The sequence below is a fragment of the Ursus maritimus genome, unplaced genomic scaffold (genome assembly GCF_017311325.1).
Source record: "Ursus maritimus isolate PB19 unplaced genomic scaffold, ASM1731132v1 scaffold_18, whole genome shotgun sequence".
NCBI classification, from domain to species: domain Eukaryota; kingdom Metazoa; phylum Chordata; class Mammalia; order Carnivora; family Ursidae; genus Ursus; species Ursus maritimus.
Window position 1 is genome coordinate 43,880,968 of NW_024424230.1, and position 25,399 is coordinate 43,906,366.

General features: G+C 34.7%; 1 protein-coding gene across 3 annotated transcripts in view; it reads left to right on the forward strand.

Annotated features, from left to right (window-relative positions):
- SS18 (SS18 subunit of BAF chromatin remodeling complex) overlaps positions 1-25,399 on the forward strand; it is an 82,850-nt gene that overhangs the window by 23,414 nt on the left and 34,037 nt on the right. For all 3 annotated transcript variants that reach the window (XM_040632625.1, XM_040632626.1, XM_040632627.1), the window contains exons 4-5: positions 13,277-13,430; positions 16,848-17,069. In XM_040632625.1, coding sequence (XP_040488559.1) covers positions 13,277-13,430; positions 16,848-17,069 — 376 coding nt within the window. The remainder of the gene's footprint in view (positions 1-13,276; positions 13,431-16,847; positions 17,070-25,399) is intronic.

The window sequence follows — 25,399 nt, forward strand, 5'->3', positions numbered from 1 at the left end:
GATTTCATCCACACTCCTGGTTTCTTGTATCCCTGACTTCAGGTTCCACGTATACTCACTGGCTCCCAAATACGTATCTTCTTGCCTGAGTGTGTGAAACATGAATCCAGCCTCCAGTAGACATAGCCATTTGGATATTCCATGGGTCTCTTAGCACAATGTGGACAAGACACCATTTCCCTCAGCTCCCCCTCTGTTGCTTTTTTTGTTGTTAAAAGAAAAAATCCCACAAGCTTGAATTTTATATTTCCTCTCACCAGCGAGTAGAAACACTGAGTTCTTTTGCTTAGAAATGTAGTGGTCATCGGTGATTTATTCACCTGCTACAGCTACCTTCCAAGTCTTCCTCTTGGACGTAGTATGGTGCTGCACAGTAAGAGGTGTCTAATTAAAACATTTTGGTATTAAGAACAGAAGCAAAATCACTAGTGAAATGTCTTAATGTCTGTATTTGTATGAGATTTAGGATAAATTAAGTCGTCAATTATTTATCTGATTTTGAGGTGAGGAAGACTTCCTTGAGAATGAAAGCAGAGGACGGAAACGAAAGAAGATACTGATTAAGATACTTATGATTTTATTCTTTTAAAAATATGAAATAAAACTTTTTATATGCCGAAAGTTCTGTAAATGAAATTAAAGACAACAGATGGTAATAGTACAGTGTAATACATGTTATTTTAGAAGTACTGGACATTTAAAGTACATTTTACATAGTAGAAGAAGCGATTAGTTCTGCTGTTGAGTATTAGGAAAAGTTTCACAAAGGAGGTAACCCTGTATTTTGTAGAGAATTGATTTATGGGGCACATTTCTCTGGATTAGTATATTATAGGGAGCATTTTCCAATATCATTGCCTATGATATCTTTTCAGAATCCTAGAAAAAAATCATGTTAACTTTTCACTGGACAGCATATATGAAATTCAAGCACTCCTAATTCAGTCCAGATATGTAAAGAAATTGGTTAAATCTTATTGTGAGGAATATAAATATTTGTATGTATGTATATATGTGTGTGTACACTTTTTTTTTGGCAGAGCTATATTATTAAATCAGTGAAAGTAGCTTCTACATATACTAAGTAAGGACCCTAAAGATTGTCACTTCTCTAAGGGGAAGCATTTCTTTGCTTAAGAAAGAAAAGACCCTGGGGCGCCTGGGTGGCACAGTGGTTAAGCGTCTGCCTTCGGCTCAGGGCGTGATCCCAGTGTTATGGGATCGAGCCCCGCATCAGGCTCCTCCGCTATGAGCCTGCTTCTTCCTCTCCCACTCCCCCTGCTTGTGTTCCCTCTCTCGCTGGCTGTCTCTATCTCTGTCAAAAAAATAAATAAAATCTTTAAAAAAAAAAAAAGAAAGAAAGAAAGAAAAGACCCTAAATGTTGTAAATTAAGAAATTCATTCTTAATTTGCACAGAATAAGTACAGAAAAGTATTTGTATGGGGCTGTGAATTTAAGCATTGTTTATATTAGCAAAACAGAAACAAGCTAGGGAACTAGTCTCAGTATTGAGGGTGGGTTAAACATTTTTATAGCTTATATAGTTGAATTCTACACTCTTAAGTTGGATTGAATCATATGTCGATAAAGAATAAAAAAACAAAACAAAAACAAAAGAATAATTCTTGTAGTATAATGAAAGAAATGACACGATAGTTTGACCCTACTTTTAAAAACTAAATATACATGTGCATGCGGGTATAAATTTTTCAAAAGTTTCTAGAGGTATGTGTATCAAGTTTTTAGCAGGGATTCCTATTTGCATTGTTTCTGTTTTTGTAATGATTACACATTATTTTGTAATTTAGCCAGATTGGTATAGATGTAAAAAAAATAAATTCAAGATTAAACAAATCATATATTCCTGTTTCTTAGCTGATGGTATTATTACGAACTTAAGAAAGGCTTAGAGTCCTGTCTCCCCATGTTTTAGGAGTGGATTAGTTGTTTTTTTGGAAGTATATTCCAGAGACTTCTCCTGGTCTGGGAAGAAGGCAGTTATTTCATTCTTTAAGATTATATGGATCTGGAGCGACTGTTTAGTAATTAATATCATTAGTGTTAGGTAGACTTAGTTTTTCATAGTGGAGATAGTCTAATGTTGGATTTGTTATGGTCTGAGTGTTTGCTATTTTGAAAATAAAGGTTGAATTTCTGGGGAACCTGTTACTAACTGGGGGGAGTATTGTTGGTAAGTGAATCATTCGGGAGCCTAACTCCTTAGGAAGTTTGGAGAATCATGCTGTGAAAATAGGTAGAAAATATTATTAGTTATGAAAGTTCAACTGGTCAGGTTTTATAGTAGGACTAAATTCCGTATTAGCTTGGAGACAAGATGACACGACAGCTGATGAGATTATTATTTTCTCAGATTATTAAATTGAGGAAATCATTTGATAATGTCAAAAACCTACATCAGTTCAAGGCTACCCATGATAGCATCCTGACATTTCTTATGGAATTAGTGAGGAATCAAGGAGATCTTTCTGAACTGTTTCACATATGTATGAACTCATTTTTGGTGAGATTGACATAGGTCTAGGAAATAAGGCAAATGTAATGATGAGGCTTTTGGATCCATTCTTGGTTGACCAGTCAGACTTTCATTTGTGTGTATATTGGTCATCTATTAGGTTTGGGCAGTATTTTATTTATATATATATATATATGTGTGTGTGTGTGTGTGTGTGTGTATACATATCCTTCCTGTTTTGCATAGTAATTATTTTTAAATCTCCTATGTGTCATTGTAGTGCTTCCTTGTGGGGAACTATATTAAGGACAGTTATACAAATGATATTTACACAGAGGAAGGATTGTTAAACTAAAAATTATATTTTACAGTGATATTTTTATATTTTAAAGGAAAATTGAAGATAATTTTATAATCAGAATTATTTTTAATTTTATACTAAATCATTTAAGTTTGAGAGTTCATTTATTTACTAAATATTAGGTGCCTACTGTGTGTCAGGTAATAGGTACTTTTTGGAATATCAGTTAACAAAGCAGGTGGATATTCCTGCTCTCTTGGGTTTTACATTCTAGCAAAGAAGGCAGGTATAATAAATGATTAAATCATATAGCTGTATTAGAAGATGATAAGAGCTATGGAAAAGGAAAACAGAGCAGGGAGAGATGTATTAGGAGTACTGCAGGTGGGGGATGGAATTTGCAGTATGAAGTAGAGTGGTCTGGATGACTTCATTGAGAAGGTGACGGTTGAGCAAGACTTGAGGAAGAATGTTTCAGGCAGAGGAAACAAGCAGTGGACAGATCCAGAAGTGAAACTATGCCTAACTTGAGGAACAACATGAAGTTCGTGGCTAGAACAGAATAAGGTAAGGAAGTTATGTGGGCAAATCCTATCTTGCAAGCTATTATTGTAGGGACTTTAGTTTTTACCTTGAAATTGGAGTCTCTTGAAGGAGTTTGAGCAGAAGAATGAATTGACATATTTTAATAAGCTCATTCTGATCACCATGTGGAGAATTTATGATAGAGAAGCATGGATAGAAGCAGGGAATCCAGTTAGGAGGCTGTTGAAATAATCAACATGAGAGATGTGATGGTGGCTTGTACCAGCATGGTAGCAGAGGAGGACGTAGGAGAAGTGATCAAATTGTAGGTATATTTTAAAGGTAGAGTCCAAAGGATATGCTGAAAATTAGATGTGGGAGGCAGAGGATGAGACTGAGAGACATGTAAGGGATGACTCCATGGTTTTCAGAGAGCAACTGGAATGATGGAATTGCCATCAGCTGAGACTATTGGGTAGACGGATTTGGTTTGGGGGTCGTGGAGATGTCAGGGATTCAGTGTTGTAGATTTCAAGTTTGAGATGTTGGATGGACTTCCAAATGTGGATGTGGAGTATAGAGAATAAGCAGTTTTGACAATAAAGAACATGAAAGTTATCATAAAAATACTGGTTCCAATTGAATTAAAATTGAATTTCAAAATAATTTTTTCATTTAGTGAATATTTGCTGAGTATCTCTATTTTTAAAGATTTTATTTATTTTAGAGAGAGAGCGAGAGAGCGAGATTGAGAGAACCAGTGGGGGGAGGGGCGGAGGGAGAAGCAGACTCCCCGCTGAGCAGGGGCCCTGATGTGGGGCTTGATCCCAGGACGCTGGGATCATGACCTGAGCCGAAGGCAGACTCTTAACAGACTGAAACACGTTGGCGCCCCCTTAACGCAAACATTTTAAATGACAATTGTAGCAGATGCTGCGAAGTAAGGGCACCTAGGACTATAGGAGATAATGGGGCCTGATTATTCCGATACTTGGGAAAGGCTTTCTTGAAGAAGTGTCATTTGAGGTATAATTCACATAAAAAAAGATTCACTCATTTTAATTGTATAGACAGATGAATTTTGACAAATCTGTGTGAGCACCACTACAGTCAAGATATAGAATAGTGCTGTCATCCCAAAAAAGTTTTCTGGTGCCCTGTTTTTGTCCACTTTTACATTGGGTTGTCTTTTTTATTATTGATTTGTAGGAGTTCTTTATACATTCTAGATATAAATCTTTTGTTGACTATGTAATATTTTCTACCATTTTTTAAACCTTTATTTTAATTCCAGTTAACATACGGTGTTATGTTAGTTTCAGGTGTACAATATAATGATGACACAATTCCATTGAACACCCAGCGCTCATATAAGTGCTCTCCTGAATCCCCATCACCTATTTAACCCATTCCCCCACCCATCTTCCCATCAGTGTGTTCTCTGTAGTTAAGAGTCTGTTTCTTGGTTGGCCTTTCTCTCTCTTTTTTCCCCCTTTGCTCCTTTGTTTTGTTCCTTAAATTCCACATACAAGTGAAATCATATGGTATTTGTCTCTCTGACTGACTTACCTTCCTTAGCATTATACTCTCTAGCTCTATCCATGTCATTGCAAATGGCAAGATTTTATTCTTTTTTATGGCTGAATAATACTCCATTATATCATTATATACATATACACACACACACACACACGCCCCACATCTTTATCCATTCATTAGTGGACACTTGGGCTGCTTCCGTATCTTGGCTATTGTAAATAATGCTGCTCTAAACATCAGGGTGTATGTTTATAGGAGCATTTGAATTAGTGTTTTTGTATTCTTTGGGTAAATACCTAATAGTGTGATTGCTGGATTGTCGAGTAGTTGTATTTTTGAACTTTTTGAGCAACTTCCATACTGTTTTCCACAATGGCTGCATTAGTTTGCATTCCCACCAATAGTACAAGAGGGTTTCTTTTTCTCCACATCCTTGCTAACACCTGTTATTTCTTGTGTTGTTGATTTTAGCCATTCTGACAGGTGTGAGATTATAGTTTTGATTTGTATCTCCCTGATGATGAGTGATGTTGAGCATCTTTTTATGTGACTGTTGGCCATCTGGATGTCTTCTTTGGAGAAATGTCTGTTCATGTCTTCTGCCCATTTTTTAATTGGATTATTTGTTTTTGGGTGTTGAGTTTTATAAGTTCTTTATGTATTTTAAACACAGACTATCAGATATGTCACGTGCAGATATCTTCTCCCATTCCATAGGTTGCCTTTTAGTTTTGTTAATTGTTTCCTTCATTGTGCTATCTTCTCTCATTTTGAAAGATCTGTTTTTATTCTCTTTTTGGTAACTTTATATGAACAGTTTCTAATTGAAACTAAATCCAATTTATTGATACTGTTTTTCTTTCTGTATCTTGTTTGAGAAATAGTTTGTTATATTAAGGTCATGAAAATATGCTCATGTTTTCTTCTAAAAGTTTTTATCCATGATCCATTGCAAATTAAATTTGTGAAAGATCTGAGTCTAGCAGTTAAGGTTCATTTTTGTTCATATAATATTCAATTGATACAGTACCATTTATTGGAAATACATTTTTACACATCGAATATAAGTTGTTTTGTTGTAAGTAAGATGACTGTATGTGTGGATCTGTTTCTCACTTCTGTCCTGTTGGTCTGTTTATCTATCTTTGCACCAACCATATATCTCAATTATTGTAGCAGTTAGCGGTGTTCTTTTTCAAGAATGTCTCAGCTATTCTAATTCCTTTGCATTTCCATATAAATTTTAGAATTTGTGAATTTTCTTCAAAAAGCCTGCTGGGATTTTGACTAAGATTGCCTGGAATTTCTGGGGAAACTGATATCTTCACTATTTTGAGTCTTCCAGTCAATAAAAATAGTATATCCCTCCATTTAGTGAACTCGAATTTCTTTCAACAGTGTTGCAATGTAGAGGTATTGCACATCTTGTTAGATTCTTTTCTAGTTACTCATTTTTTTTGATGCTATTAAATATGCTGTTATTTTTAAAAGTTTGTTTTTTATTTTTTGGAAATATATAGAAATACAGTTGATTTTTATATATCGGTCTTCTAAATCCAGTTACCTTATTCAAATAATTTTTTATAGATTCTCCTGAATGATAATTATGTGTCTTCTTTTCCCATCTTTATTATTGTTTTTTTTTAACCTTTTTATACTTTATTTCTATTTTCTTAATACTATTGATTTGTCCGTGGGTTTATTTATTATGTTGAATAGATATGGTGTTACTGGATATTCTTGTCTTATTCCTGAATTCAAGGTGAAAGAGCCCAATATTTTATCGGTAAGATGAAATTAGCTGTAAATTTTTTGTAAATTAGATGTATTAGATTTTTTAAAGTTTGTATTATGAGTCAGTGTTGAATTTTATCAAATAATTTTCCTTTATATATTGAGGCATTATGTGGATTTTATTTTGGTAATTGGGTGAATTACAGTGATTGCTTTCCAAAAGTTAAACCAGTTCGCATTCTTGGAATTAGCACCATTGGTTGTATAATGCATCATTTTTTTAATACAGTCTGGATTTGGTTTGTTAAAATTTCGTATAGCATTTTTGTGTCTATGTTCATGAGAAAGTTTGGCTTGTAGATTTCTTTCTAATAATGTCCTTTTTAGGTTTTGGTATCAGAGTTTTGGTGACCTCATAAGAGAGTTGGGAGCTGTTGCGGCACCTGAGTGGCTCAGTTGGTTAAGTGTCGGGCTTCGGCTCGGGTTATGATCTCAGGGTCCTGGGATTGAGCCCTGCATTGGGCTCCCTATGCCCCTCCCCACCCCCATGCTCTTTCTCTCGCTCTCAAATAAATAAATAAAATCTTAAAAAAAAAAAAGAATTGGGAATTGTTCTCCTTTTTTTTTATGTTCTCTGGAAGATTGCATATGATTTGTTGAATTTTGTATTCATCTATGTTATTTCCTTCATTGTACTACTTTGGATTTGACTTGCTGTCTTTTCTAGCTGCTTGAAGTGGAAACTTATAATATTAATTTTTCCCCTCTCCCCTGTGTGTGAGCATGTGCTTTCTCTTCTCTCTCAAATAAATAAATCCCCCCCCCAAATCCAACCATTATTATGGATTATTCTGTTTTTCTTTTTGGTCCTGTCAACTTTCTCGTTAACGACTTTGAAGTTGTGTTATGAGATGTCTAAAAATTTGATTGTTACATATTCCTGTTGGACTGATCTTATCATAATAAAGTATTCCTCTAGTATTTCTAGTAGTGCTTTTTGTTTTAAGTCGATTATCTGATATAAATATAGTGATATCACCATACTTTTATTAGTGTTTAGTGTATAGTATCTTTTTCTCTTAACATTTATGTGTCCTAAAAGTGGATCTTTTATAAACAGAATATAATTGGGTGTTTTCAAAATCCATTCTAATAATATTTGTTATCTAATTGAAATATTGGGTCCAGATCCATTTAATGAAGAACATGATATAGTAGAATTTGAGAATATCAGCCTGCTATTAGTTTTCTGTTTACCTCTTTCTTGACTTTCTTTGAACTAATCAAGCATTATTTTTTCCTCTCCACCTTTTTTTGGCTGTACATTTTTATATGTGTATGTATTTTTAAGCAGTTGCCTGCGAGATTACAGTGTGCATCCTTGGTTTATTAGGTTCCAGTCTAAATTTGTAGATTTAGCACTTGATGAAAAATGCAAGAGACTTACAACAGTGTAACTTCATTTATTCATTTTGTATTTGTCTTTTGTGTTAGTGCTGTCATAAATTTTACACTTTTATATCTGTTTAAACCATATAAGTCACTGTTACAGTTATTTTAAATATCAATATTAATTTATATTTGTCTAGATATTTACCTTGCCATTTCTCTCTATTAAATCCTCTAGTTCTGTGCTTCCATCTGGAGTTGTTGCCCTTTGCCTTGATAAAGTCCCTTCACTTGTAACAAGTTCTCTCAGCTTTTGTTTATCCGAAACTTTTTTTTTTTTTTTAAGATTTTATTTATTTATTTGACAGAGACAGCCAGCGAGAGAGGGAACACAAGCAGGGGGAGTGGGAGAGGAAGAAGCAGGCTCCCGGTGGAGGAGCCTGATGTGGGGCTCTATCCCAGAACGCTGGGATCACACCCTGAGCCAAAGGCAGATGCTTAACGACTGTGCCACCCAGGCGCCCCAATCTGAAACTTTTTAACTCATCATCTTATTGGAAGATATTTTCTCTTATAGAACTCTAGATTGGTTGGTTTATTTTCTTGTTTTGTCTTAGCATTTTAAAGATGTCATTTTATTGTCTTCTATTTCTGTTGTTTCTGATTAAAAAAAATGGTGGTTAGTCTTATTGCCCTTCCTTTATGTCTTATTTTTTTCTGGCTACTTTTTTAAATGATTTTTTTTTAAAAAAGATTTTATTTATTTATTTATTTATTTATTTATTTATTTATTTAGAGATAGAAAGCGAGCATGAGTGGGGTGAAGGGCAGAGGGAGAAGCAGGCTCTCCGCTGAGCAGGGAGCCCAGTGCAGGGCTCGATCCTGGGACTCTGGGATCATGACTTGAGCCAAGGGCAGATGCTTAACCAGCTGAGCCACCCAGATGCCCCTTTTGGGCTACTTTTAAGGTTTTCTCTGACTTTGGTTTTTAAGACTTTGACTCAGGTATGTTTTTCTTCATATTCTGCTGAGGTTTATAGAACTTTGTATGTTTGCTTAGAGACTCATGTCTTGTGTTAGCTTTGGAAAATTTTTGACTAGTATTTTTCAGATATTGCCTGTGTTTCATTTTCTTTACTTTTCTGACTCTAGTTAGTTGTGTGTTAGATCTTTGTAGTATGTTGTACATGTCTTTATGGTTTTTTTTTTTTTTTTTTTGGTATATTCTCTCCTTTATATCTGTGTCATATTTTGTGTACATTTCTTCCAGTTTTTACCAGTCTTCTGTTTTACTGTTTCTAAACTAGTGAGTTCTTCATTTCATTGACTATATATTCCAGTTCTGGAATTTCCATTTGACTCTTTTAAGAATTCTAGGACTTTGCTGAAATTCTCCATTGATCCTACTTTGTTTTTGTTTTGTTTTGTTTTGTTTTTGTCCCTGAACATATCAGTTATTTTAAGGTGTCTCAGATAGCTCCAAACTGAATGACCTGTCTTTTTCTGTGTTCTGTTATTTCTCTTACTTGTTCATCTGTTTTTTTTTTAAATTTTAGATAAAATTCACATGACATGAAAGTCACCATTTTAACCTTTTAAAGTATGTAATTCAGTGGTTTTTAGTGTATTCACAATGCTATGCAACCATCACCAGTATCTTAATTCCCAAACATTTCCATCAACTCAAAAAGAGACCTCATAATTGTTGACATCAATCCCAGTTCTTCCTCTACCTACCCCTCGGCACCATCTAATTAGTGTATGTTCTTTCTCTCTGGATTTACCTCTTCTGGATATTTCATATAAATGGAATTATATGATGTGTGGCCTTTTGAGTCTGACTTCTTCCACCTAGCATAGTGTTTTCAAGATTCATCAGTGTTGGGATGCCTGGGTGGCTCAGTCAGTTAAGCATCTGCCTTCACCTCAGGTCATGATCCCAGGGTCCTAGGATTGAGCCTCCCATTAGGCACCCTGCTCAGTTGGGAGTCTGCTGCTCCCCTTGCTTGTGCTTTCTCTCTCCCCCTCTCACAAATAAATAAAATCTTTAAAAAAAAAGATTCATCTGTGTCGTAGTATACATCAGTACTTCATTTCATTTTATGACTAAATAATATTCCGTTGTATGGATTTTTTTGTTTATTCATCAGTTGATAGACATTTGAATTTTTCCTGTTTTTTGGTTATGATGGATAATGCTCCTGTGAACATTTGTGTGCAAGTTTTGTGTGAATGCATGTCTTCAGTTCTCTTGGGTCTATACCAGAAGTGGAATTGCTCTGTCATATGGTAACTCTATGTTTAACTTTTTGAGGAACTGCCAAATTGTTTTCCACAGTGGCTGCACCCCTTACAATCCTGCCAGCATGTATGAGAGTTTCATTTTCTCCACATTCTTGCCAACCCTTGTTACTTTATGTAGGTTTTTTCTTTCTTAAATTATTATAGCCATCCTAATGAGTGTTGGCTGTTCATTCTTACTTTTTAGAATGCTTCGTAATTTTTCATTGAATGCCAGGCTTATAAATGAACAATTATAGAGGCTTTACTTGGTGTTGTTTTCCTCCAAAGAGAGTTAAGTTTTCCTTTGGAAGGTGAAATACTAGATTACCTTGAGTACTGAACATTGACTATAAGATTTGTTAGGCCTGGGGCACCTGGGTGGCTCAGTCGTTAAGCGTCTGCCTTTGGCTCAGGGCGTGATCCCAGGGTTCTGGGATCGAGCCCCACATCGGGCTCCATGCTCTTCTGGGAGCCTGCTTCTTCCTCTCCCACTCCCTCTGCTCGTGTTCCCTTTCTCATTGGCTGTCCCTCTCTCTGTCGAATAAATAAATAATACTTTAAAAAAAAAAGATTTGTTAGGGCTGATATGTTCCATTTTGACCTTAATCTAAGGAGAGCCTTTTTGAAGTCTCAACAGAGAGCTTGAGTTGTTTTTGAAGGCCTTTCTAACTTGGTAGAGACTACACTCCAGTCTGTTTCTTTAGCATTGGGCAGAAGCTGAAATATTCCGCTCAGCTCTTTAGCCTCTTAGCTGCTGTTTTATGCTAGTTTTCTTGAATTTTTGTCCTTTTTGTGGTTCTTCCACTCTGGCACTTTGTTCTTTGATTTCTAGCTCTCTGATAGCCCAGAACTCCATCTTCTTCTCAGCCCAGTAGGGCTGCCACTTCTGCTTGGGCTCTATTTTCCTGTTACACAGCAAAGTCAAGGACAAAGTAAAGGTGCTTGTGGAGCTGATCTTTGGTGCTTCCCTTCTCTTTGGAGTTGTAGCCTCTCCTGCTTCTCTCTGCGTATGTTGCTCTTCAGTGTCTTCAAACAGTTTTTACATTTGTCCAGATTTTATAACTTTTAATTTTATTTTTTTTTGAAGATTTTATTTATTTATTTGACAGAGAGAGAGAGACAGCCAGAGAGAGAGGGAACACAAGCAAGGGGAGTGGGAGAGGGGGAAGCAGGCTCCCAGTGGAGGGGCCCGATGTGGGGCTCGATCCCATAATGCCAGGATCACACCCTGAGCCGAAGGCAGACGCTTAACGACTGAGCCACCCAGGTGCCCCCAGATTTTATAACTTTTATTAGCAGGAGGGTTAGTTTGATACAAGCTACTCTATTATGATGGGAGTTGTGAATACTGATATTTCATTAAGTGCATCACAAGAAAACGAAAAAACTGTTATCTTTTGAGAGTGAGAACATAAATTTTCAGCAGAAAATTTGGATAAGACTATAGAAGGAAGGATTTTTATTTTCAAACTAGAGGGTCACAGCTGTGTTTGAACGATAGTAAAGTATCATTTCAACATAAGATACGTGACACAGAGTTGATGTTGGTAATTTAAAAAAAACTGAACAAAGTTGTTAAGTGTTTAAAGAATCCAAAGTGGATAAAAATTTAAAATGAGAATTGAGGAGGAAATAGTTAATGAAGAGCAATTATTTTCTGGATTTAGTAGTGAAGAAACAAAAACTGTGAATTTTATTTGTTTATTTTTAAGATCTTATTTTTTATTTATTAGGAGAGAGAGCACGAGTGGTGGGGAGAGGCTGAGGGAGTGGGAAAAGCAGACTCACTGCTGAGCAGGGAACCTGACTTGGGGCTTGATCCCAGGACTTTGGGTTCATGACCTGAACCAAAGGCAGGCATTTAACCAACTGAGCCACCCAGGTGCACAGAGACTATGAATTTTAAGTGGTTACTATTAGAATAGTACTTGGTTATTTGTAGATGTTAGTGATTATTAAATGGATGGCAATTTGAGTATTTACATGTGATGGCTAAAAGGCAGTGTTTATCTGTTAAGGGTACCAGAGAGGATTGTGTTCCCAAAATCTGGATGGTACAGAAAGGTTAACTAACTAGCCATGTAAAAATGTGGAAGGAAGAGAATGACTAAAGTTACAGGAGTAGATGTTATGTTTTTAGAACATGGAGAAATAGAGAAAGAAGGCAGACAGAGACGTGTAAAGAATATAGCTCCTTCTCCTGTAGGCTTAAAAATGGGGGTTTGGAAAGCAGCTAACCATTTGCTTTCTTTACCAAAATATCTCTAAGAAGGAAGCCAGGTGTTGCCGACCACCTTGTATTTGTGTTTTTCCTTTCGCCCTTTTGTGAACTCTCAAGGTTAGTCAGTGATTTTCTTCACACTTTCATTAGGAAATTTGCCAAAGGCATCCTTTTGAGGCAGCTGTCTCTGTACCCTTGGAGGCCATCAGTAATGTTTTCGATCTATAGGAGTCGTCGGCACAAAAATGTTGGACTGAACTGAGTCTTCGTGGTTTAAAACATTCTCTTGCCAAAATTACTTTATTTCCCTCTCAAACTGTAGTACAAAGTATATCACATTTTGGGGCTTCTGGTCCTTTTATAGTTTTTTGTTATTGTATCTTTTCAGGTAAAATCCATCATTAATAGTAAATATATCTAAATATATTAATTTAAGGAGATTGAAGTTTTAAAACATAATTTAGCAACAATGGACACATTAAAAATCCTTATATATAAATAAATGTGAATTTTTGTATAGAATATTAAAAAAATTTATTTTCACTATTGAGATTTTGTAAGGTAAAATATACCTTAATTGGTGGTGTTCTTTTGGTCTGAGGTGGTCAGATATCTTCATACTAAGATAAGTTTTTGGGGCATATTAAATTTGATGTAAATAATTTGGTCTATGATTAAAATGCATTAGAATAAGTTGAAATGCATTTGTTTTTGTTTCTGTTCAGTTTAATAATATAGGCAACTGTTATATGCATCTTTAATATATTAGTCTAACTGTTTCTCTTGTTTTACTAAACTGTCTTCTTTCAGCCACCCACACAGAATATGCCTATGGGTCCTGGAGGGATGAATCAGAGCGGCCCTCCCCCACCTCCACGCTCTCACAACATGCCTTCAGATGGAATGGTAGGTGGGGGTCCTCCTGCACCACACATGCAGAACCAGATGAACGGCCAGATGCCTGGTAAGTTTTTCTCCTCTAAGACATTAACACCAGAGTTGCTTAGCAACTGAAACGACATGGGGGCTCAAGGGATACTAGATTGTTGATGACAAAACTGCTTTGAATGCCCCCGAGTACAAGCTCTCTTAGAGTTTGTTAGCTACAGAGCTACGTGACCTGTATTCAGTGTTTATCAGGCTGCCCTTGGGCTTTGATGTAGCTGACACACAGCATTCCTCTGATGAACAGAACTGGCTAAATTTAGTCTGTCTGAAACTATGCAGTACAGCTGGCTTTAGAAGCTTTTTGGAAAAAGCATTGCGCCATAACTTAAGAATTAAAATCTCTTTATAGATTATAAAGGTACTATAACGTTTCCTTGGGTTTTGTATTTACTTAAAAATTTACTGGTCCCGGAGACAGTATTGCTGGAAAAAAACACGTGGGGAAAAGAAAGAAAATCTGTAAAGTACTAATATATTTAGTATTTCCTCATTGATACTGTTGAAGATGAGTATAGATTTTTATGCATACATATGTTTATAGCATAATATAAATATGGAAATTGATATTAAAGTCGATTTAAAAGAAAAATAATGTCAAATGTTTTATATAATGAGATATTCCCATTACTACTTATCCATTTTAAGTTTGGAGCCACTGAGAATATCTTCTAGGTTATTGCATGCTTAATTAGTTACCTTTTGCTGGTTTGAACTTTTAATCTGAAAAGTATCTTTAAATTGTTTTGTTTTTGTAACACTAGCTGCAACCCATACCCATAATTTTTGGTGGGTTTTCTGCATTTGATATGAGAATATTTTTACTTTCTAAAGACAAAGGCTATTTTCATTAACTAAAAGGAAGTATTATGCAAATAGGAATAATGAAACTAAAATTACAAAGTAGTTCATTTTTAAAATTAGTAATTAGCATCCTTAGGATAGTGTTGTCTTAGCTGAATGTATTGGTTGGTAACATTGGTGTCCAGAGACAATGGGTATAGGAAATGAGGTAAAGGGGAGCACAGAGCAAAAGAAGCCAGGTAGCCTGGTTTATAGAAGATTGATATGTGATTGATTCATCTTGTAGGAAGGTGGTGCTGTTTTGGTGGCTGTCTTGTTTCCTGCGGAGACTTGCCACAATCCATGGCCCCCACAACCCACACCCTGTGTGGGGATGTGAATAAAGACATAACTATTTGTTAGGTTGTAGTCAGGAGGATGCTTCTTGCTGAATTCACATTTAGCTCATCCAGACCTGTTGTTTTTAGAATTGGAAGGGTAGTGCTAATGCACGTTAGCAAGTTAAGAGTTTGTGACTTTTTATGGTGGTACTGTTAATTAGAATTTTGACTTAACTTCTCCATGTAACATTCAAGCTTAAGGCCAAAGAAGCACTTGAGCAGCAATGTAATTATGGTTAACATGATATTTGGGCTTTTGTATAAGGCCATCTGGAGTAGTTATATTCTTTATAAACCAGAGATTTTCAACTAGTTATGACCTGCGTTGTCCAGAACACTGTAGAGCTTCCAAAACAACTCTCTTACATAGAGTTCTAGTTAGTTGTAGGAGAAATTGAAGTCCAGTTACTTATGTTTCCTTTATTTAATAAGCTCCTTAATAGAGCTTAGCCAACTTTTTTATGCATATGAATTTGTATCTAAAGCTTTTAATTTCCTATTTTAGTTTTGTTTTTTTAATATTTTCTAATCTAAGTTGTAGAGCTATTTACATGCTCCTTGATTTTGGTCAAATAACCACAGTTTCACGTTCCTTTTTAAAAACATTTAACGATTTAAAAAAAATTAGATAATAATAAATCTGTGGTACCAAAGTCAAAAGGTACCAAAGGGTATATAGCCCCTGCCTCCAGATACTTTGTTCCAGAGAGTCATTGGTTCTAGTTATCCTTAAAGAGAGATTCTCTGTATCCAGAACACATGCATAACACCCTCTTTTTTTTCGTCTTATTCTTTTAAAAAAACAAGTGGTAGCATACATTATGTAGTATTATATATAATATTCTTTCCCTCTTAAAGATAGATCTTAGAGCCTGTGAGTATATAGAGATATATTTTGGAGACCACTCAGTACTTGAAGAGCTGCCTCATGCTTTTGGTGACTGTATTTCATTCTTTTTCATGGGTGCCCCTGATTTATTTGAAGAGTTCCTTATGATGGAAATACAGGTTATTTCTAGTCTTCTGGTATTAAAAATTATGCTTCTGTGAGTATGCCTGTAAAATAAAAGTAAATAAGTAAATAAATAAGCACACATATACAGTTTTGCATTTATGTACGTGTACACACAAAGAACTGTATATTTATAGAACTGCCGTTGTTGGGTTAAAAGTATATGCATTTTAAAATATGGTAGTTGTTGCCAAATTGCTCTACATAAAAATAGTACTTATGTATATGTTTATATACCTCAACAATGTGTGAAATTACTTTTCTTCATAGATTAAAACTTTGGGTCTTTGGAATCTGAAAGATGAAAAAAGGGTCTCATAGTTTTAATTGGCCTTTTTATTGTAAGTGAAGCAAGCAGTCCTCTCATGTTTATGTCCCTTTGGTAGTTTTTGTGTGAACTGATGATTCATGTCCCTTGCCATTTCTTTTATTGATGGTGGTCTTTTACTAACTTTAGTTCAGTCTGTGATAGGTCTTGTTAAAATTTTTTTCCCAGTTTTTCTTTTTATTATTTTGTTTAGTTTGGTCTGGTTTGGTCATATTTAAATTTTTTATTTTTATGTAGTCTAGCTTATTAGCCTTTTATGGCTCTGGGTTTTCTGGCATATAAGAAGGCCCTTCCGCTTCAAGATTATTTTAAAAGTTCTCCTTTTTGAAATTCTCCTTTAAGGTTTTTTTTTCATTTTTGTTTTTTCTTTTGTAATGCTTAATTTTTTTATTCGTCTGAAACTATTTTTGGTAGAAGGAATGTGGTAGGCCATTTTCCAGATAGCTACTCAGTGGTCACACTATTTATTGAATTGTCTTTCTTTTGCTACTGATATTTAATTTCATCACTACTTGACAAAATTAGAAATTTGGATGTGTTTTTAGACTCTACTCTGGGCCCATTGATCTGTTAATTCATTTATGTGCTAATACTACACACTTTTAATTATTCCAGCTTTATATGTTTTGCTCTCTTATAAAGCTAGTCCTTCATCATTGCTTTTCTTTTTCAGAATGTTGCTGGCTTCTAAAAGCATCAGTTCCTTAATCTATAAAATGGGAATAGCATCTACCTCACAGTATTTGCTATCATTCATGTAAAGCATTTACTTTGTTTGCTATTGATTAAATACTCAAGTTATTGTTTGGTATTATTATTATGGTATGCAAAAAAATAAAAAGCTTTTAAAGCACTTTTTAATAGACCATCTGTTTAACTTTCATATTTGGTTCTGACCACTTTTCTTCAAAGGGCCTAACCATATGCCTATTCAGGGACCCGGACCCAATCAACTCAATATGACAAACAGTTCCATGAACATGCCTTCAAGTAGCCATGGATCCATGGGAGGTTACAACCATTCTGTGCCATCATCACAGAGCATGCCAGTACAGAATCAGATGACGATGAGTCAAGGGCAACCAATAGGAAGCTATGGCCCCAGACCAAATATGAATATGCAACCAAACCAAGGTAAATAAGCTTGATGTCATTCTTCTTTTAAAAGGTTTTTTTTTTTTTAATCAAAGATTTTATGTATTAGTGAGCATGAGCAGGGGGAGGGGCAGAGACTCCCAGCTGGGCAGAGAACTCCACACATAGGGATGCAGGTGGGGCTCCAGGCAGGGCTTGATCCCAGGACCCTGAGATTATGACCACAGTTGAAGTCATGCTTAACTAACTGAGCCACTCCGGCACCCCGATGTCATTTTTTTTTTTTTTTTAATTTTTTTTATTTGAGAGAGAGAACACAGTGGGGCGGGGGGGAGCAAGCAGACTTCCAGCTCCGCGGGGAGCCGGACTCCGGCTGATCCCAGGACCCTGGGATCCTGACCTGAGCCAAAGGCTGACACTTAATCATCTGAGCCACCCAGGCACTCCAGCCCCTGATGTCGTTCTTGAGTAGACTGCTGTGTTAGCCTTTGAAAATAAAACCTTTTTTTCCAAGTTGGTAGTTGATTCATGAAAATAAAAGTTTGAAGTGAGTCATAATCCTATCCATAAAAAAGGAACATTGAGTTTGAAACTAGATTGAAATAATTTTTTTTATATTTATAAGTTTGCTTAATCAAGCTTTTAAAGCTTACTTATCTTTATGTCTTTTGGACACTTCATTTGAGGTTCTTGGATTTTTATTTAAGAAAAATTTTTTTTTCAATCTAATAAATGAATAACCAAACATTTGGTTTAGAGCTAGAAAGCTGAGAAGATATTTTATCTTTGCAAGTACAATCCTTTAAAAAGATTTTATTCGTTGGTTTATTTTACTTATTAAGGACATATTAATTTATATTAATTTCCCTTGATTTTTATGAATGTTTTCTGATATTGTATTTCAGCATTGAGAAGTGATTTTAACGTAATTTGTTTATTAGAGTGTTCAGTGGAGATGCTGCTGTCTTCTTCTCTTCTTAGAATGGGGTGAAGTCTATTAAAGTTTATTACCAATCTCAGAGAATGAAATTATCATGTTTCTTTTTTAAGTATTCTTGTGAATAATAACTAAAAACCAGTAAGTGGCGCTCTGTTCTGCTAATTGCCCTTTAAAACAGTTGGCATATTGCCAGCCTAAAGCTATTTCAATTACAAAATGTGAGGTTAATGCAATAAAATTTTCTAGATTTTGATTTTGAAAAACAAATCACCAAAATTCACCCAGATAAAAGAAGTTAAGGTTAATCTGTTGACAATTACTTATGATGAAATAATATATTCTGATATTTAAAGAGTAATACAGATTTTTTTGTAATTTTCATGAGATACACTGAAAACAAAGAGACAGTAGAATAAATTGTCAATGTAGCATCACAAAACTGGTGCTTGCTCCATCCATTTTTTCCCTCAAAGTTGTTTAGTGCCCATGATGGATTTTTTTTTTTTTTTAATTAGGGCAATTAAAGGTTCAAAATAACAGCAAGATCCAGTCAGTGCCAGGTCAGAAGGGAGTCCAGATGTTTCTCTATACAGTTTGGTTAAAAGGAGAGAGAGCAAGAAAATTCATAATGATTCTCACAGCAACTACAGTAATGATGGCACACTACTTAGAAACTATCATGAAGAAAAGAATAGGGTGTGCACAAGAATGGGTGTTGCTGTATAATATTGGGTTGATATGACATCATACGATTTGAAGAACCAGAAAGTCATGCATGTAGCAATGTGTATGTAGAAAATAGTAACTTTTTGGAGAAAAGAATTGAGGTGTTTATAGGTATTTTTTGTTCTAAACTTAGGAAGCAACTATTTTTTAAAATGTCACATTTTGTATTTGTATTACTAATGTACAGTTTTTCTTTTTAAACTATAAGTGCTTTTTGCTTTGTTTGCATAATCTGTGAATTTCTTAATAGTCATTTTCTATATTTTCTACGTAAGGATCTGATTTAAAGAAATAAGTTACTTTTTAAAAAAGAGTACGATGGAAATCAGCGAGGAACTTTTCAATATTTAAAAAATCTCTTCAGGACAAATAAACTTTGCAGTTAAATTTTGATATTTCAGATACAAAGAACACCAAAGAAAACTACAATTGCCAAAAAAGAGAGAAAGTTATATGAGGTTGTAGCAATATCTATGGTTTTAATCCTATGAGTTCCTCGTAAAGATATTTTAATTATATGATAGCTATTGGATGAAAAAAAATTTTAAATATGAGTTTTAATTTAAAGTTTTAATATTCATTTCATATAAAACATTCAGCTCAGGTCTGGTCGTGAGATTCCGAGGCATTTCCCCTGCCCGTTGGGCTCTGCATTCAGCACAGAGTCTGCTCATTTTTCTCTCTGCCTTTCCCCTCTATGCGTGCTTTCTGTCTCTCAAATAAATAAAATAAATCTTTAAAAAAATATTTTCTTAGATAGCTTTAAAACTAAGCTACATGTTTTACATTATTAGTTTTCTGTTCTTGGACTCTGTGCTCAGCGGGGAGTCTGCTGGAGATCCTCTCTCTCTGCTCCCTCCCCCTAAAATAAATAAATAAATAAAATCTGTTTTGATAAATAGGTGGAAGTAAATCAAAGGAGACCACATTTTAAATAGTCCTTCTTTGAGAAATGCTTAGGAAACATTCAAATTCTATGAACAGAAACATTTTTGACTTTCAAAAATTTTTCTTAATGTTTGTTGAGATACTATTAGCTGTTCGAGTTAAGATAAAAATATTGAAATCTTTTGGCTATCCCTATATTTCTGCATACATATCTCTGTATCAAGAGATACTAGAAAAACTGTTAAAGCTACTTAACGATATTTTAATAATGGGGTTAATTAGTCAAGGAAAAGAAACATTTGTGGGATTTCAAGTGACAGGAAAAACAGAAAAAGAGTAATCCAGAGAATTTTAATTTTGTTTTGAAAAGGAGGAATTAAAGGCAGTTATTTAATTATTATATTAATAGTTATTAACTGTTTGACATATTTGGGAGCTTTAACTGATGATGTGGTCGTAGTTTTTGAAACAAAACATTGCAAGTCAGGGTCTAGATGCATTTGTTCTGGTAGCTTTGAAGTGGCTTTCTTTTTACCCTCCCTCTGTTCCTTTTTTTCTCTCTCTGCTTTGAAAATGAAATTAAGGGGGAAAAAATAACTTGTCTAAAAATGTTGTCATTGTAATTTAGGAGACTGATTGAAATTAATCCAAGAGTCGGATATATATTTACAATTTATCATTTCGATTGTTTCAGAAAGCAGAGAGAAATAGTCTGTTAACTTATACTGTTAACTCCAGTATAATAAGCCACACTGTATACTAGTGTTATAAGAGAAGTATCATTTCTAGGAATGAAACTGTGAAATCTTTTGAGCTTCATTAGTTCTTTAAAAGTTGTTTTTAGCTCTTGAGTTTTACTGAAAAATTAAACCAAATCAGTGCAAAGATTATTATAACAAAACCTTGCAGACCTGCCACACAGAATACATCTTTTCAAAAAGCTGCACAAAAAGTTGACCCCATTAAATGTATTAATTATATATTACTGTGTTCATGGTTATTTAAAAAAAAATTCAGCACTTTTCTTTTTTTTGAACTTAAAAAAATGCGTATGTGACAATGGCATTGTAATTGTGCCCACTTCTAGTAGATATATAGTTTCATATGTATCTATGACTTGAGAAGACTGAAATATTCTTTAATTTGGCAGCTAGATTTATTATTACAGCAAAGTATTTTCCTCTCTGTTGGTTTAGAGGGTCTACTGCTTCCAGATAAAATGAAAGTTTTAAGAAGTTTTTAATTTGTTTCTTACACTGCTCGCAAAATGTTGTAAATTTGATCAATCCAACATAAACTTTCCTTTGTTATTTTCACTATTGTTCAGATAAAAGTTCAAGGATTATCACTTTGAACTTTAAGAGTAAGAGTTATTAAAAGTGAATCACCATTTTCTTACATAATTGGATCTGCTTACTCCTGTATATAATATAAACTTCACTAGAATTCAAATACTTGAATTCATTAGAATTACAAAATGAAGGAGGATGTTCATACTATTTTGTTCTAGTGCCTAGAACAATGTCTGATGGTAGGCATACAAAATCTGTTTCTTCAGTGAATAGGAATTAAACCCAAATGTCATGTAATGACCTGGAAAGACAGTTAGTACCTTAGATATATTTCTTTAATAAAGCAACAGGTATATTCATTAGTGTAATAAAAGTAAAATTAGAACAGCAAGGCTTTCTGAAAATGACCAACAGTCACATTTGATAGAATTAGCGTATTTTTTATTCCTAGGCATTAATGATTATAACTTTTCTCATTTAACATCATTTTACTAATTACATATTCAAATATAAGGGGTTTTCACAAATTACTATATTTGTGTTAAAATGTGTATTTCACAAGTTCCATGTGTATAATTCTTCAGACTTGGATCTATATCTTGGCCCTGTAGATTGTATGTGAGACCTTTGACTAAATTACTTAATAAGTAAGCTTAAGTGAAACAATTCATATTAAAACCCTCATTCAGTAATTGTTTGCATAGTTTATATGAAATTAGTTGGTCGGAATAAAAAACTTTTTATTTATTTATTTGTTTGTTTATTTGTTTATTTGAAGATTTTATTTATTTGACAGAGAGAGACGCAGCGAGAGAGGGAACACAAGCAGGGGGAGTGGGAGAGGGAGAAGCAGGCTTCCCACTGAGCAGGGAGCCCGATGCGGGGCTCGATCCCAGGACTCTGGGATCATGACCTGAGCCGAAGGCAGATGCTTAATGACTCAGCCACCCAAGCACCCCAAAAAACATTTTAAATAACAAAAAAATTTGAGATAAATTAGTTGTCTCTTTTAAGCACATAAACTTTATTTCTGGTTTTAGTGTTTGAATGGTATTAAGAAAGTCCTAATTCATTTAGATGGTAAGTTGCAAATGATAATGGTCTGATCTGGAGGCTTGATGTTAGAATAATGGAAAATTTTTCTTTCAGTACCTTTATTATGTAAATATAGAGGGCGAAAAAATATGAAGGGCAAAAAGTATATATTATCATAGCCAGCAGTGTTATATTTATCATCTTATTATAGAGTGGATTATTGTCTGGTAAGAGCTGTACCATGCTTGAGCTGTACATGTGCTTGAGAAAAGCCTACCACTTACTTGTGAATGTATATTGTAGTAATATATTTCCTTGTGCCTCTTTGTTTTCAGTATTTACAGATCTACCTCATTTTAAAAATAGCATTCACTTTTATGGATCTAGCATAATTTATTTAACAAAACCATATCCACTTTTGATATGCTTCTAGTCTTTTATTATTATAACTATTTCTGGGACAAACATTTTTGTATGTATGTTGTAGTACTTACACAAGAATCCTGTAGAATAAATTCTAGAAATGAAATTGCTAGGTAAAATATATAATTACATAAAATATCCGAGAGACACAAATATTCAGACCATAGCATTTGCCATTCGCATTTTTTCTGTGAATTGCCTGTTTGTGTTCTGTTTTCTGTGCTTTGTCTGTTTATTATTAATTTGAAGTAGTTCTTTTTGGATTAAGGCTGTTTGTCCTTTAGTATACGTGAAAACATGTTGTAAGTTTTAGGAGAATAGGAATTTAGCTTTTTAAAATGTCTTATTCTGGTAGTAGGATTCTGAAATGGTAATGTTTGTGGAAACGTGTAGTTATTTATTAATTATGTCAGGGCTTTCATTCAACATTAGTTAAATTATGGTCCAGATAGACTTATGTAATATTATTGATAAAATACTTTGGAGGACTCAGCATGCTTACTGGTATATTAAAACATCTGAGAAGTCTTACAGTAAAGGAACTGATTTGATTTTGGTTAACACAAGTGTATTACAAGTATAACACAAGTGGTAATACAAGTTTTTTTGGGGGGGTGCATATCAAAAATATGAACTAACATTCAGTGAGTGCCAGGTACTGTGATAAAGTACTTTACATGTCTTCTTTAGTTTAATCCTCACAACGTCTTTGAGGTAGTAGTACTATTATTATCTTTATCCCACGGGTGAGAAAACATCCCATGGAAATATAAGCAGGCCTTGTTTGTACGGTTTTGGTATGCATGAATTTCAGTTACCACAATTTAGTTAAATGACACCTTCTCCTCAATGACATGGTTCAGATTTTAGTTATGGTATATGAACTGTGTGAGTCCTTGCATGAAGTACAAACTTAGCTTCTGTCTCTTCAGATTAACGAGTCACTCCATAAAAACAGATGACTGTTGTGATCAGTGACTGTTCATGTCACTTTTAGATGCTGTCAGTGATTGGTCACTGTATATCTATCCTTGTGTGCACACAGCAGAGTATGTAATTGTGTTGCTTCCTTGGCTCCCAGTTATAAACCTATGTGATATTTTACAAAAGCTAAAAGTGTAGCAGGGAAATGAGAAGTAATACTGCTGGAAATGAAATCCAAATCCTTTGTGAAATGTGAACAGAGTTAGAGAAGAAATTGCTGACTGGGGGGATGTTGATACTGCTGCCATTCGAGAGACTGTAGATGTGCACTGCAGGTCCTTAGTGAAGGTGAGCTCACTGACATAACACGAGAAAACTGGTTGAGATGAAAGGAACGAAGATGTCCCAGAGAAAGTAAGACCGGCAAAATACTTCATTTTGAAATTCTTGGAGACATTTCATAACATTGAAAGTACAAAGGATAAAATGTTGGATGCTGATCCATACTTAGGAAGATGACAGTTGGCCAGGCTGTAGAAAAAAAATGCTAGCTCTGAGAATTTAGCCAACTGCAAAGTTACAGGGAATGGTTCCTAAGACTGGCCTCACTTCTGACACCAATTGCAAGTCCTAACGTTCCAAAAAGCACCCTCAGGGTTGGTAATTTATTGGAAAGGCTCATAGAGCCCACTGAAAACTGTTAACACTCGCAGTTATGATTGATTAGAGTGAAAGGATACATCAGCCAAGGGGAAAAGTGCATAGAGAAAAGTCTAGAAGAGGTACCAGAAGTGGAGTTTCTCTCTTCATGGGAGTCAGGATGCTCTCCTGGTCCCAGTGTGTGACACTGTGCACAGTATATTGCCATCCAGGGGAGTTCACCTGAGCCTCAGTGGTCAGAGTTTACATTGGGGCTTCCATTATGTAGATTTGATTGATTGACTAAGTTACTAATCTTGGTCTATAGCATGTAGTCCTTCTGGGCGTGATGCGAAGCCCCACCCAGGTTCAGGAGCTGTAGGAATCCCCAATTTAATAAATATAGTAAATCTTCAATATGAAAAAAACAATACAGCACTATTTTTCTCCTTTCAAGTACAATATAGAAAATTTACAAATGAAGAAATTATTTCAAATATTGTATTCCATGGAAATGTCATGCTTGACTTCTAGTGGATTTGAATGTGTACACTCATCTCTCTTCACTGTTAAAATTGGTGTATCTGTAATATTGCTAATATTGCAGGTTTCTCGTAGTTACAGTTTTAGGTTTACAATCATTACATTATAGTTCAGGTTAGATATTTTGTTTATAATTTAATTATTGCTGTATTGGATGAGTTTTTCAAGATTGTAATTTCTTCCCCAATGATGACATTTTTCTAGTTATAAAAATAACTAATATTTAATATGAAATACCTGAAAAATACAGAGAAGAATAAAGCTTAAAATAAAAATCACTTATAATCTTACTCTACAAGTTTTAAGTTATTCTGCAGACAAGCTATAGTCCACCTAGGTATAGTAAGTACGCTGTACTTAGGCTCTTTGTAGCAGAAGTTTGAGTACTTGTACTTACATAATTATTTAAAATAAACATTTAATTATTTTCCCCTAGACTCTTAAGTTCTATGAAGTCAGGAACTGTGTCTTGTTTACTGTTGTATCCTATTTGTTGACTGATAGATTAGCTAGATTTCCTCATGCCATCACAAATTAGAAAACTAGCATTCTTCTCTGTGCTTTGTCATCCATCAACTGTCATTCCAGGAATGAACCAAAGAAAGAATTGTCAGTTACTGTCAGATAAAACATGATCATCAGTTTTACCAAAACCTTCTGGGTTTAGGGGACAAAATTCAGATGAATTTCTTCAGTAGGTTATAAACTTAGTCTCATTATGATGCATTTTTTAAAAATATTTATTTGAGGGAGAGAGGGCACACGAGCATGAGCGGGGGGGGGGGGGGGGAGAGAAGAGAGAATTCTCAAGCAGACTCCCTGCTGAGCACGGAGACGATGCAGGGATTGATCCTACCACCCTGAGATCATGATCTGAGCCAAATTCAAGTGTCAGAAGCTTAACCGACTGAACCACCCAGGTACCCCATGATACATTTTTAAAAACTTTTAATTTTGAA